General features: G+C 44.2%; 2 protein-coding genes across 2 annotated transcripts in view; one reads left to right on the top strand and one right to left on the bottom strand.

Annotated features, from left to right (window-relative positions):
- Positions 1 to 272: 272 nt before the first annotated feature.
- Positions 273 to 13,061, top strand: cfap92 (cilia and flagella associated protein 92 (putative)). The gene is made up of 18 exons (XM_062545704.1): positions 273 to 497; positions 656 to 930; positions 1,054 to 1,259; positions 1,984 to 2,206; positions 2,690 to 2,815; positions 2,939 to 3,026; positions 3,480 to 3,562; positions 3,968 to 4,087; positions 5,238 to 5,422; positions 5,804 to 6,705; positions 7,094 to 7,288; positions 8,137 to 8,422; positions 8,804 to 8,968; positions 9,430 to 9,642; positions 11,182 to 11,335; positions 11,707 to 11,915; positions 12,422 to 12,546; positions 12,839 to 13,061. The coding sequence occupies exons 2-18, from the start codon at positions 681 to 683 to the stop codon at positions 13,059 to 13,061; spliced, it is 3,753 nt and encodes a 1,250-aa protein (XP_062401688.1). The 5' UTR covers positions 273 to 497; positions 656 to 680.
- acad9 (acyl-CoA dehydrogenase family, member 9) overlaps positions 12,257 to 15,358 on the bottom strand; it is a 19,713-nt gene continuing 16,611 nt past the window's right edge. Inside the window, exons 17-18 of the mRNA XM_062544443.1 lie at positions 13,908 to 13,980; positions 12,257 to 13,607 (exon numbers count right to left, since the gene is read on the bottom strand). Coding sequence (XP_062400427.1) covers positions 13,507 to 13,607; positions 13,908 to 13,980 — 174 coding nt within the window. The 3' untranslated portion in view covers positions 12,257 to 13,506. The remainder of the gene's footprint in view (positions 13,608 to 13,907; positions 13,981 to 15,358) is intronic.

The following is a 15,358-nucleotide window of genomic DNA, read 5'->3' as shown; positions in this document are numbered from 1 at the left end:
ACAAAAAACTTTCTCGGTTTAGAAACGCTGTCTAACTAAAGGGACCATATCAGCATGGTTGATATTTCTGTAGTAGCGGTGGAACCAAAGGTTGGAACGCACCAAATCTTCTTTTACTTCTGTTACAATGAAACACCTACTGTTGTCAGGGCAACATGATGCCTTTAATATTCTACAAAGGTCCTCCACCGAAGCCAACTCGATTGGAATGTTGGCACTTCATTTTTTGCCGCATTGCTGACTCAGAGAATTAGCCTAACATAAACAAAACATGTAAGCATAGCCTACAGAAGCCTTTTGTTGACTACCTTGTTCGAGGCACTACAGGTATGGCGGCGGAGGCTTAAAATATAAAATATGCATGCACCTGTGAGTGTCCGATGTAAACTTATTTCTGACGCTTGCGAGTTGGAGATTCAAATGCGCCAATAACCTGGAGACGAGACCTTCGTGCCAAAACGAATACATTTTATACTACTTGACTTGAAGCAGGTGAGGTGAGTTTCAGACATTTCAAACTTTTTTGAGATCTTAGAAAAGTAGGATGGGTTACAGATACGTGTGGTGTTAACCCACAACCCCTTCAGCACTTTGAAGTTATGTCCATGAATGACTGCACAGGCCTATCCAAAAACACACATTTTTGTCGTTCTAGAGTAGGCTAGCCTACGTTATTGAAAATGGAGGTTACTGACGCAGAATCATCACAGAGCTTAGAAAACAACTTCAGCGAAATCCCATTGTCACCTGAATATAAAAGTGAAGACAATGAAGGCAGAGAACACGAACCTGTCATTGAGGAATCTGACATTGGGGATCCAGAGTCGGACACAGAACCGCCAGAGTCAAGTTCATTGGGCCCATCGACTGAAGATGAATTATGTTGTGAGGTAACTCTCAATATCAACATTGCACTGGCCATTCCAAGTGGTAAGTAGGCCTAGTCTAGGCCTGTCAACCATGAGAACTATGTGGAAATGTGTTTCATTTCTTTTCCACATCATTTTGATTAAATAAATGTGGCTCAGTACTATGTGCTTATCCTGACAATAGCAGAAGATGATGACTCTGTGACTGCTGTGGAGAAAACAAAGAAGAAATGCAAGAAATCTGCACCAAACACTGTGATTGAAGCCCCCAAAGCTCAAAGCTATTACCACATTGAGTACAATCTACTTCCTCATGAGCCAGAGTCGACTAAAGTAGACCTAGTCATGTTTGGGTTGGCTGCCAAACTCTACAAGGGAAACAAGGCAAAAGTAAGTACCATCTTATGCAAAATGCATAATTTCTTCAGGATTACTTAAACCAGTGTGTCAGAAGGAGGCTTACACATGATCTTCCTCACATAACAATGCAAGTTACTACAAACAAACTGAAGTGAAGGGTTTCTATGCATCAAATATTCATCACAGGATATTGTGTCAGGTTTATAGGTGTAGAATAACACAAAAGGGTCTGTCTCTTTTTTTCCTGAAATTGCATGCTTTGCTTGTCACCTACTGTGCATCCTACAATTTAGAACACTTACTGGATTAAGACAAAATTATGCACTAACACGTTGGTGTCATCACCTGACACATGCCATTAAAGGATTTATGTTTTGGATGGAGTCTAAGGCTGAATCATCATTTCATTTTCATTAAGGTAGTCAGTTTAGTCAACAATAAAATGGAAATGCTATTGTAGCCCACAGTTGACAGTGTTTGCACACTGAAATGAATATTGTATCTTTTTCTAAAAGGCAGTGCTTATCTTCTAACCTTCATTAGAGTTCTATTAGCCAGTGTGTCCAGAGGCACGCTACACTGTTACAGCCTGACAATAATGAAACTGACTCAAAGGTGTCATTCCAATCTGATTTGCATCATGCTATCAAAAGGAGTACATATTGACAGCTCATTTTTGATAGAACATCTGCTGGGTAGTTTAGGTCCCACAATTTGTTACATTCCCTTCTTTGCTTCTGTGGAACCCCTTTAGGTGTTGAAACCATGGATAGAGGATGACAAAACATGGTTGACCTGGACTCAGTCTGTCAGACTCAAAGTCACCAAAGAAATGCTCATTAAACTGGTTCACCATAAGGTCACCTTCCGGGTGTGGGACACCAAAGACCACATGTCCTCCACAGCCAAGCACGACAGGCCTAAAGCATTCAGACTGCCGGCGGACAAGAGTGATGAAGGTGGTCGAGATCACTTTGGTATGTGCCCATCATATGATCTCATAATGAAAAACTTGTATGGGAAACAAGGATGTAATATATACTGTTAATGTTTCACTGCATTTGCGATTAAGGATGTAGTTCACAATTCTGGCAAAGGTTGTTGCTGATATTTGAGCTGGTGAAATTACACTCTGTATAAGAGTTTCTGAAGCAAGGCGCAATTAGCTGAATTTGACCAAAATAAAAATGTCTTATGTTCAACATAACAGCATAAACATGTTTTTCTTAAATATACACATATATACAGTAATGTGTGTGTGTTTTTGTGTGTATTGTATATTGTATAATTTATAAAAACACATTTTTGTATTTGCATATATATATAACTGTTTGGTTTACTATCGTCCTTCTTACCAGAAGCAATAGCAATGTTTATGTTTACATGCTGAATAATCCTTCAGTCTGCTTCTTTGAAGTAGACAGTTTTGTTCACATTGGCTCACTGTGTGTTGTCCACAGGCACAAAAAACATGATCCTCAGGCTGCGAGATAATTTTGGAAAAGAAGGCTTAAAAATGAAAGAATTTGGAGAATCCATGCTGTATGAACCGAGGAAGACACCACATGATATGCACTGTGCAACAGGTTGGGTTATTTTCTGCTGTTGCAGCAGTGCAACCAGAACGGCACAGTAGTTTTAGAACCACTAGCATGACTGGCCACCAATACTCACAATTCCAATGCTCACAATTCTCTTTCTGTTCACAGCTGAACCCATGGCGTCTAACGCAGACGTTGCGAACGAGAGAGCCGCGTCCTCCACTGCTGTTCCCCAGGAGCCACAGTGTGCTACAAGGTTGCGTACCATGACGAGGAGAGATACATTTCTCTCTTTTTTTTTATTACTTTATTGCAATCCTTTTGTCATTCATGCTGTACACATTTAAACAGTCTTTGCATTTATCCATACACAATGAATCAAATCATTTAAGGAATATTTTATGATTGCATTTTTCTTTAATTTTCTTTTTTTTTATAACAAAAAGGAAATAGGTAGAAAGTAAATAAATAATAATAGATAAACAAATCATTAACAAATAACATTTCTCTCTTGTGCTAGTGTCACATCTGTCCATCTCTGTATGACATCATCTGCAGTACTAAGCTGAAGAATTGGTCAGGTTGACTAGAACTAGTTTGGCAGCACTTATTCATGGGATCTCCTAACTTATTGCAGTGAGCTAGTTTGGAGAAAAGCAACTGGTGAAGGAATGTATGCAAAGCTGTTTCCTTTTTTTTTCTCCTCCAGATCTGCAGATCAAGGTGGAGACCAGGAGTCCGCAATAGACTCTAGAGGCACTCAAGACCAACTTAGAGCCTTTCCTGTGCCCGGTGAGACAGTGTTCAATTTTACATTTAGGATTATTATTGAGAAGTTCACCCCTGTTTCACCCCAGTAATGTATTTCTGGATATAATGGTACTATACTTTGACATTTGTTGTCAAAATGTGAGACCTCTTAGACCTTCAGTAATTATGTAAATGTGAAACGTTGTCCGTCGTTTTGTTTTAAGTATTTTGGTGGGTTCATATTTCAGGGTGAAATGTTTCCCAAAATAGAGATTATTTGTTGTATTAATTTATTGCACTTATTGTGTTTATTGTGTGTATTAAATGATAACATAAACAATCTAAAATGAAATATGATTTTATTGGAAAAAGGAATGTTATGTCTTTACTTCAACATTACCGATGACATCCTCTTCCTATTATTTCTCTCTTCCCCATTCCTAAAAGTCAACAAGAGGTTTAATCTAAGAAGAAACACCATTTTCAAGGCCTCCCTAGCCAATTCTGATTACATTAGGAAGCATGGTGCTGCCACAACAGAACTCAGCTTCATTTATCTCCTTGCAGGTAAAGAGCCAAACAAGATTAATGAGTTCTCCACTGTGATATCATTACTTATTTTGGCAATACACACTGTCCCAAAAGGATTTTTAAAGATAAAATGTAATTATTTTGTCTCTATGATGTGGCAATTTGTTCCATGCTGGCTATGTTTGTAACCCCTAAGTGTGAGACACTGCAGAATGGGCACTGAAATACATTGCATAGCAGGCTATTTCTTTCCATACACAATAGAAAAACATGGACACAATGCAATACATAGCTGTGCATGCAGGGGACAAAGCTGATGTACCCAGACAGTGATTTGTATGCGGTCTTTGGTTGAGTCTCTAACCAATCTTTTACACAACCCAGAGCTGGACATGACTTAATCCCTGCTCAGGAGGCCGGGCCATACTGTACATGTTTCACGTTGTGAAGTGGAAGTGTTTATGTAATGTGGTGCGGCCATGTTCTGCCGGGGCCCTGTTTGGCATAAGTGCTCCCTGGTGCTCAGTGGGAGGGGTGTGGCTGCGGCAGCTGTACGTTAGCGAGCCCTCTAATTGGCTGATGAACAACACCAGTACAAAACCAGCCAACTGGCTCTCTCGGCTTTTGATGTGTTCTGCTTAATGCAATGGTGGGAACCCTTGATGAGGGGCTTTGAGTTAGGAAAAATCTTTGACTCGTACGTTCAGCAATCCTTGGGTACAACAAATCACACATAAGCTAGAATGTCCCACTATGAAGCCACATATTACAGGGTTAAGGGCGCAGGTTGTTATTACTCCACATTCTCATGGATTGTGTATGTGGAGGGAGCCTCACAGTTGGAATGCTGGCTTTCAAGCCACAACTGGGAAGAAATATTGAGGTAAACTTCTTCATGGAGGTCCTTGACCCTTTCGAAGCGGAAGAAACATCTAGGTCATGGATTCAGTTAGCAGTATGAGTGTGTTGGCCTACTAATCATAGGTGTGGATCTTCACTGCACTTGTAGAGCTAAAGAAAACAAGTTCTAGCTCTGTTTAAGTACTTAAACATAATAACATGTTTCAAGGAATACCGCAGCCTAAACAATCTCTCGGTAGGTAATTGATTGCTTGTTTTCATGTCTAAGGCAACATCCCTTATAGGGGGACAGTTGATCTATGTTGGTTATTCTGCTCATGCTTAGGGGAGACGTCTTTGACGGGATCTCTGCTCACCCGCTCTAAAGGGGTGCTGGAGGGCATGTGCAACCTCACTCTGGATAAGCCGCTCATCTCCGGGGAGATGAAGGCCATGCTCAATCCACTGGTCATCACCATCCTCTCAGCCACCGGCCTGCCCTCTAGCCCTGTCCCTTATTATAAACTCGAGGTATACCAAAGCATCTGAACAGCACAGTATATATATACACATTATAGCTAATAGGACATCATGCACATTGTTGGATCAAACACAAGCAAACAAACAAACAAACAAACAAACAAACAAACAGATTTTCTTTTTATTTGAACTTAAATTAACTTTAAATCATCTGCCTTTATCAAGACTGTTACATTGTATTGTAACAGTTGTTACGATTGAACAGTCTTTACACTGATTGATTCAGGTTGATTCAGTTTTCATGAGTGAACTTCATGCTATTATTGCACACAAATAATGAAAATAGGTCTGAATTATTATGATGGGAGATGATATCTCTTCAAGATAGAAACCTTTGGATCATGATGGCCTTTCTCTGGTCTGACTTGACAGGGTTACTGTCGACCTGTGTACTGCCAATACAAGTTCCACAACACCGAGTTGCACAAAACAAAAAGCTACGAACAGAGGAGGAACATTTACTTCAAGGACGTCAATGTCATCTTCGCCGGCCTGATCAGCCAAGGAGAGCTCATCGAGTACCTCCATGGCTCGCCGATGGAGATCGAGGTCCACGACCGCGACAGAAAGGGTGACAGTCCGCCCAAGAGCCCCAGCGTTTTCGGACGCTCGCCTCAAGACGACCTGCTGAGCAATGTGGCTCTGATCAACAGCAAGGGCATCACTCACAATCCCTTTAAGCCAGTCAAGCCCCAACACCCGCACGGTGTAGCCAGACTCAGCTTCGCCGAGCTGCTGAACGGCCATCGGACGTTGAGGTACAGCCTGGCCATCTGCTGCTCGGCCCCGCCACAGATCCTGGGCAAGGACAAGGCCCAGTGGGAGAGTAAAATGCTGGAGGTGGACGGGGCCAGACACGACCCGCAGGCTGACTGCATGCCCACGGGACACTACTTGGAGTCCAACTCGCAGCTGAACGTGCAGGTGGAGATCGCGTACCCCATAAACGCAGACAACGTCACTGGCGCCACCGAAGAGGAGTGTCCCTTCGGCCGCATTGTCCACCTCATGAAGCACGACGACGTCGGAACGCTGTCCAGACTGTGCGCCGAGATCTTGAGGGTGAACGCAGCCGCGTTCCAGCTGAAGTCCAAGACGGAGGAGGCCATGCAACGAGCCCTGGGCTGCTACAAAGTGACCGCACCTGAAATGGAGAGCAGAGAGCTGGACTTCCTCACTGGATTTCATTTACTGGACAAGAACATGCATCTGTTTGTTATTGAAGGACTGAAGGACGGTGCCATCCGAAGGCTCTGGGACATGTCCTCAACAAAGTAAGATCCCATCAGAAACACTCAGGTAGACATAACTGAAGTTAACACGTTTTTTAATCCGTCAAAGGATTTATGAAAGACAAAAGCAATGAATGAATACCAAATTAATGGATAGAAATAAGCAACAATGAGAGTCTTTGGCGTAGGCCTCGTCCTAGGTCCAGGTTACCAACAGGGCAGGTGCCTGAGTAGAGTCATTTATAAAGCCAATGCTGCCTGGTGATTGGTCAGGAGTAATGAATGAACGAGTGACGCAGTGTTCAGTGTTCCTGGCAGAACTATGCTGCAGCTACGCAATCGCTACATTTCTCCTGGTTTTCAGTTACCTACAGTAGTAGTGTTGCGTTTGACATTGATGTTCCTGTGCTGAAATTCATTTTTTTTTAAGGTCAGATGGGATTGACTGGCGGCAGATCACCACCCTTTACAACTCTGCAATGAGCTTCTCCACGCGCCTTTACGACTGTCTGGACTTGAGCTTCTGTCCCGTCCACCTTCACGAGCCTCTGGAGGCCATCATGAGGCGACCGCTGGTGTACATCAGAGACATGGTCCCGCTCGCCTGCTTCCAGGGCCTTTCACGGTAATAACATGCCAGCCTATCATGTGATGGCAGATGGTCAGGTTTCAGCAGGTCAGGAGGGGACGCACAGCAGTGCCAGTGAGTGCTGTGAGTCTCAGATTCACAAAGCCAAAGAGTGGTTGTGTGCACATCCCTCAGTTTAGGACAGGTGCAGGATAAAGTATGCTAACAAGTTAAAAACAAAAAAGAAAGTCTGCACACCCAGGGCTCGAAATGAACTTTTTTCCTCAGTGTCCCGCAGATGTCCCAAATTCTACTTTGTATTGTTTTGTTTTTTTTCAATTCTACATAATAAACATAGCGTAATAATCTTGTTTATAATATATTTTGAAATTTGCTTTGACATTTTCTCTACTGTCCCAGACATCTTTCCATTGTGTCCCTGTCCCTGAGCTATTTTTATGGTCCCCAGGACGTCGGGACATCATTAATTTTGAGCCCTGTGCACACCGGAGTAGCTCGAAATATGTAGAACACTTTGATTGGACAATGAGGCCTGCCCAATGGACTGCTAATCATGTTGTCAGCTGACATCTTAAAATCCTATATACCTTTCTGTCAAACAGTTCATCCATTTGCCTGAAGAAGACCCTGTTTGGTCAAAGCTTTTGTTTTAATTAAACTCTGGGAGCTACTTTTACTTTTGTGTTTACCTCAGAGTTTCAGATTCACTCAGAGCAACAACAACAAAACAAAAAACAGTGTTTGTTTTGAATTGTCCTCTTGATGTTGTTAGGTGAAGCATTGTCACTGTTTATGTGTAAACCTAAAAAGAAAATGGCTTTGGAATGCTAAAGCGGTGTGTCATTTTGGCACCTGTTTTGCCTCCTTTTGTTTTTGTGTTCTAGCTTGAGCCAGCTGTGCCAAGAATCGTCGATGAAAGATGCGGTGCGCAACAGCCTGTTCCCGACGGGCGAAATGGTGCTCAGCCTCAGCAAGGAGTTTGGCTCTCTGCCCGAGAGAGGGCAACAGATCCTGGAGCGCATCTGCCAGAGTGCCCAAGGAGCGCCCGAGAGACAGAGGGTGAGGGAGAGGTCCAACCCGCCCATTGAGAACTACAACCAGGAGTACGTGGAATGGAAGGAACTCGTAGCTGCCCAGCAACTCTGTGGAGAAACGAAGGACTTTGTTCAGGTACTCACGGGAATACATGCATTTGCTACACAGTCATTCATCATACTGAATAATGAACCTTGCGAATAGTCTGCTGCTAAATTAATCGTAAGTTGTGTTCATTGTGTTCGTTGAATTTGTATACGTGTGTAAAGAATTACACGGCTGACCTTTAAAGTCCTACCTGCGGAGCAGCACAGTTGTCAAAACCTCTTTGCTGGGATGTTCTCGAGCTGATACTCCGTGTTGCCGTCCTTTATGTCCAGTTGCTGTATGTCCAGTCAATGTGTCTATGAGAAATGTGTCTGTTTATCCTGTGATTTGGTGAGCCAAAGACAATTTTCCACCTAGGTGGACAATTAAAGACTTATTCTATTCTATTCTATTCTATTTTGTCACCAGGCCAACATAGAGGAGGTGCAGCGAGCCAGCCAGAGGGCCCAGAAGCCGAAGCCTGCAGTGGTGGTGGCGGAGGTGGAGGAGGGAAAGATGGCTCACAATTACAGCATCCAGACTCTGAACTCCTCCGCACAGGCCAAGGAGCTGCTCCGCAAGGAGATGGCGAAGGTAAACAAACCCTCAGAGATATTAACAACAATCACTAAACAGGAAATGTTAAAGCCTGGGATGGTTTCCACGTTCCATCAAGTGTTTGACCAAATATGGATCTGACTGGGAATGAGTGGGAAACCTTTCATTGAACCTTACACACCTTTCATTCAAATTACAAATAAAAAGCTTTAAAAAGACAGTCTGACGTGCAAACACTGTACTGTACTTCATCAGTGAAGCCTAATTCATTACGAGTCTGTGCTGTAGAGCATTGATAATGACAATTGCATTTAACTAAGTAACCTCTGTAAGTAAATAAACCTGTTTATCTTCATTAAGATAAATCCAATAAAACACTTACACGTTATCAGTTCTGCTTAACCTATAAGGACTCCATTTATGGCAGTGACTGCTGCAAACACATGATTGTGACCACATGACCCTCTCACAGAGAAGCATGTTTTCCTTTCCATCAGGCTCCACGGCAGAGGTTCACGTACAGTCAGGAGTTCCAGTCGGCCACGTTAGAGCCGTGCGACGCGGAGGCTGAGCGCAAGGCTGCCGAGTGCCGGTCACGCAGGGCCTGGCGCACCCCCGCCGGCTTCACCTACCCCGGCTTCCAGAGCAGCGTGGAGGCCAACGAGCACCCCAAGATGCCCGACGAGGCTCGCATCGACGAACTGAGAAGGGTATACACTCACAGACACACAGACATATGTGCACACACATACACATACAAACACGCACGCACGCACGCACGCACGCACGCACGCGCGCGCACACACACACACACACACACACACACACACACACACACACACACACACACACACACACACACACACACACACACACACACACACACACACACACACACACACACACACACAGTTCTGTGCATTCTACAGTCTCGAGAAAACAGGTCTAACACTTTTCACGGCTGCATGTTATGAGGTGATTGAGACATTGTCCAGCATTTGGGTATTGTGCTTCGCTGTTACTGCATAATAAGTGAGAGCGTGCAAGGAGCGCGAGCTTCTCATTAAACCAAAACACCAACAAAGACTCTAAGCCTAATATCACACATCATCATAAAGTACCGCATATAAATCATTAGGAAAGAGGTGTTTAATACCTTATTCTAAATGTATGTGGCATCTGTGTCTACTGTAGCAGTGTTACAGAAAACGTATATGTTGATCCCTGGGTGAGTATTGTGCCACTCCAGACGTACACTGTAGACGGTAAACTCCCTAACCTCTGCCAGTGCCCTGTTATGCAGACCAAACGCAAACAAGGTTAATGACTGGGAGCCAGCGCTGACTTTGTTTGTGTTTATAGTCACATGTGGCTTGTTTGGGGTGCTGACCGAGGGAAATCAGATCAGAGGACAGGAAACGGTGTGCATTATTTGGGGGACTTTTTTTTTTTTTGGATACAAACCAGTCGATTCAGACGGCAAAGCACATTCTGTTCACTCAAAGCTCCGAAGCAGAGGCAGTACTGTGATGGATTTCAAACACTTAAAGAAGTCTCTCAGCACACGTGACTATGATCTACTGTGCCCTTCCTTCTTGGGTGTCTGGTTTTCCACCGTGAGGGGTCCGCGGGAGAATTCCGACATTTTATGGGCATTCCAGCGTGCTTGTGCAAGAAGATAGAGTTTTACTGATGTTTTCTCTACCTGACGTGGCCCTTTAAAGAGCGTCTGAGCTTAGCCGGGGTATTTGGTTGCACCTCATGTGACGTGGCTAATGCGGAGTGATAGATGGTTGTAGGGCCATGGAGACCCGTCTCCAGGTCTACGTTCTGGGCAGTCTGAGTGAGTTATCACTTACTGTGGCAGAACAACCTGTTAAGTCAACCTGCGTGTCACGGCCAAGGTCACGGCGTGCACCTGCCCTTGCAGATCAATGTCAGTGTCTTGCAGACATCTAAAACGGAGCATGTAGTAGTCCAGCATTTTTGGGTGTAGAACTTCTCAACTGTACACAGAGAGGAAAACTGTGTACAGTCAGTGACCCAAGATTCACAAATCACCCAAGATTTACAAACAATTAGGTGGATAAATGAATTAATTTGCCTCAGGATATACAGTGAGTATAGGATATGTGGACAGACTAGAAACCTTTGGGAGGCAAATTTCATAATTACTGATGTCTTTAACATTAGATCCTGTTTGTCCCTCCTTGGTGTTTAATACTTGTCTGTTGCCCCTCCTGCCGTAGCCCTGGAGGGAGAACATCCTGCATGATAACACCCTTAGACCCACACTTCCGCGCCGCACGTGGCCTTGGGAGAGGCGCTCGGAGGATTTTGAGCTCTACGCCAAGCCCCCACCTGTCTTCCTGCCAAAACCCCCCGTCACCATTCACCTGGCAGGTAAGCCCTTGGTCAACACACTCGTGCTGGGGCTGATGTTTACCTGCTGCCTCTCCAGTATCACTTCACCGCACAGGAAACTCATGAATTCTGAAACTCACTGGAAGGTTCTACAGTACATGACTGACTTTCATATCAGACCAAGCTGGCAGTTTTATGGGTGATAGCAGTTATCGCGCATGGTTTAAATGGTCATATCCTTCAGTTTGTTATACTAGTTATGACAACTTGTTGGCAGAATCATTAATCATTTTAAATGTGTAAGTCTAGCTCTGATTATCTGTTGGACATAATCATTACTAGTGGTCTATATCAAACGCAGACCAGAATCCTTGGAAGATATATTTAACAGACTTAGTCCTCCATCACAGGGCACCTTTTGAAAGAAGAGCAACGTGGAGCAGCCTGCGCTCAGTACAAGAGGTGGCTATGGAGGATCCTGCCAGACAAATGCAACACTGACAGCCACAGAGTCCCGCAGTTTAAGTTTCACCTGAAGAAAGATGGCCTGGATAAGCACATCCCCATCCTTAACAACCAGCCAAAGTACACTCTTGCCAACACCAGGACGTTACGGAAGGTGGGTTCGTAGACTGAGGAGTCTCAATAGGCTTCATGAAGGAAGTACTGAAAAGATAATGCCATATTTTAATGCTGTCTGAAAGACGTTTTGCTTTGCTATTCATGTAGCCCGTGAGTATTTGAGCGTGTTATTTTTCCCAGCACAACTCCATACAAGTTGTATAATGTGTTTCAAGGCTGTTCTTTATGAGGTGACTGAGACATTGTCCAGCCTTTGGATACTGTGTATAATACTGTGATAGTGCGCATGAAGCTGGGAGGAGCACATAAAGCCCAAATCTATAGTGACACATTTCATTGGATCACTTTGGACTTGGAAGAAAAATATGAGAAGCTTGGTCGTTAGAGAAAAGTGTTTATATCCTACACAACAATACTGCATGTTGATACACAACACTGTTAAATTCAGAACAGAATTAAGGCTGTCATAAAAGTCATAAACGGAAACTAAGGGTTTACTATGACAATGACTCTCTCTTTCTCTCTGTGTGTGTGTGTGTATAGACTGCTACAGCAATTACTACCCCAGAAGTAGCCAACAAAGAGAGGCAGAGAAGAGTACCATGCCTTCCTGATGGCTCACAGTCTGATGGGGACCAGAACCAAATCCTGGACCACAACCCTTTCAGGTAAGGAAAGACATTGATCTGATACTGAAACTGAAGAAAGGAAGATTTTTAATCAAATAAAGTCAGACTGCAGTGCATCAACAACTAACAGATCTTCATATACTCCGTCGTATTGATACCATATTACTGCAGAAAGCAAAATAAGAGAGAGCTAATTGAAAATTCACTTCTACTGCATTAGTGGTGCGAGATCACAAAGCAGCATCTAGACACGCTCAGATCATGCTGACTGTGCAAGGGCTCGCATTCTAAAACGGTGTGCTTTTCGTTGTGTCATTTCCCCTCTGGGCAGGGGCTACTGGAGACCACATTCGTTCCAGTACAAGAGAGAAGCGCGGCCCCTGACCGAGGAGGAGCTGGAGGTGTATCGCTTCCGGAGCCCCAGAGAGGCCACCGCCACCACCACCACCACCACCACCACACTGCCGCCGCGGCCCACGGCACTCCGAGCACGGCCGGCCAGGAACGTCTCCGAGACGCGCACCCACAGAGCAGTGGTCCTCCATCTGCATTAACAATAAATACCTAAAGGGCTTCACCCGCCCACAGGCTCACGTCTGGCTTCCTCTCCTCAGCGCGATGATACGGCGGCCCTCCGGTGGGCTGAACACCAGGCATTTCAGTTAGACAACTTCAAATAAAAAAAATATATAGATCTATAGAAGCAAAGGCCCTCGCAAGACTTCAAAAAACAGTTTTACGATATAGTGGTGGTAGTAGTAAAAGCTTATTAAAAACATTAAAAACAGATAACACTTCCTTTAATAAAGCAGCTATTTTGTATTGTATATAGTATGTACACACAGTTAAATTAACATCAGAACAAGGCATTTGTTCAGGAAATATTTCAAAAACTTCGTCTGACTGGCCGGGAGAATGGATGGATCGAGAGGAGGAGACCAGTGATGAGTCCAATTAATGCAGAAGAAGCCATGGCTTCTCAGGTCACAGTGGGCCGTTTCAGAAAGTCCTTTCCAGCGGGTGAGAGCAGATATATGCCCTGTTCTCTAGGACCTGTTGGGCAATCTTCTTGATGTCTGCGTCGTTGTTCTCTGGCGAATCTGGAACAGATCAAATTTTTTTCATTACACGACGACCGGAATTCATTTGTTTGTATCTAAAATGGTTGAATGAGTCCAATCCAAAAGGTATTGAAAGGCAGAGAAGTTTTACGAAATTGTAGTGATTAAAAACGAGGCTAAGTGGAAAAATGTGGAATTTGCACTCAACAGTACCGGGGCTGAGAAACTGTTTAGAAGGTCAAGCCGGGAAACCAGGATACATGTGTAAGTGTTTTGTCTGAAGACACTATAAAAATGCACTGGGCTGGTCCCAATTACCCTTTTTTGTGTTACACTTACTTCTTTGCAGCTGACTCATCATGAAGTTGTTTTTGAAATAGACATCACTGCAGAAAGTGTTGGCAAGGAGCACCTTCGGGGGGGAAATGATGGAAAATAAATAACAGAAGAATCGATTAATTCAAGTTATTTTGAATGATCGGGGTGGACTTCGCTCTGACCTCAGAGACATGGGGACAGGGAGAAATTAGGACCCAACTGACACTGATCCATTTTGAGTGGCCCAATTCCCCCAGAGAGGGGTGGGGTGCACAGGGGTTGGAAGCCCTCAACGCCATGAGAAGCAGCTCTAGGTTCTGCCTTACATCTGTATACCGCTAGCCCCTCTGTCTGTGTGTGTGTGTGTGTGTGTGTGTGTGTGCGTGTGCGTGTGCGTGTGCGTGTGCGTGTGTGTGAGAGAGAGAGAAAATATGAACGCCTGCAACTGATTTAAATATGTGAGGAAATCATTTGCAGTGTGAGGCACAGCAAGCGTTGTTCTCCGCAGCAGAACCGAGAGCGATCTCTCTGATCTCATGAACACAACCCAGTTTCAGCTCAGTCTTTGAACTGAACCGGTCTGTAAAAATCAGGCGAGGATATAGCAATTCTCCAACTCCATAATCAAACCCAAGGGGCCATAAATACCGCTGAACACAAGATATCCAGAAATGTAAAAGTGGATGGGCAATGGATAACTTGTCCTCATTCGATTACCTTACAGTTACCTTACCTTACGTTTGCAGTGGCTATTTTCAATAAAAACAGATGTATAGCGGTAATGTATACACGTGTGGGTCTCTGACATCTTACAGAGGAGCTACAGCAGGCACGTAACTGAAGCACTCCGTTGGCGAAGCGTATGCTCACTATGCTGCGGCAGTTAATAATCACGATAATCAATAGAACTAGCTACACCAGACGCCACAGTGGTGCGTACTTTCGAAAAAAAAATAGACCAGACCGCTTCAGTTAGGCGTCTGGTGTAGCTCCCCTGTTAGTCTGGCTGTGGAACTGAACTGGCTGAATTTATGACAGCGTTGGGATGATTGTGATGTGGAGGGACAAGAGCAGGAGAACACCCACAGTGGAATGGGGAAGATCTGAGGGGGGAGCGGGACCACAACAACATGCTGTGTGCAGCAGATGACTAAGAAATGCCCCCCCCCCCCCATTCATTTATCATGGCAATATCTTCTCATGTTTCTGCTGGAGTATTCTCTACTGTCTTGGCTGCACCACTGGAAGTTTAACACACATTTATCAAAACTGTGCTGTGTCAAAATGAAGGCCTTTGTGTTCAAACACTGTTTGGGTGATATTGTTTAACACATTTGGGATGGTGGCTTCAGTACCCAGGACAAGACCTTGCTGAGGACCACAGGGCTGATACACAGGAAATTATCAAACACATTCAAAGACAATATAGAGAATAGCCTTTCTTGACATCGTACAGTAATTTCCCGCATATA

Source organism: Sardina pilchardus, chromosome 9 (genome assembly GCF_963854185.1).
Source record: "Sardina pilchardus chromosome 9, fSarPil1.1, whole genome shotgun sequence".
NCBI classification, from domain to species: Eukaryota; Metazoa; Chordata; class Actinopteri; order Clupeiformes; family Clupeidae; genus Sardina; species Sardina pilchardus.
This window is presented reverse-complemented; position numbering and strand designations above follow the sequence as displayed.

What these genes read in the sequence shown, in the direction of transcription:
- cfap92 (XM_062545704.1), top strand. Translation starts at nt 681, where the DNA reads ATGGAGGTTACTGACGCAGAATCATCACAGAGCTTAGAAAACAACTTC. An exon ending in TGCACTGGCCATTCCAAGTG is followed by an intron (nt 931 to 1,053) that starts GTAAGTAGGCCT and finishes TCCTGACAATAG; the next exon opens with CAGAAGATGATGACTCTGTG. An exon ending in TAGAGCCTTTCCTGTGCCCG is followed by an intron (nt 3,563 to 3,967) that starts GTGAGACAGTGT and finishes CATTCCTAAAAG; the next exon opens with TCAACAAGAGGTTTAATCTA.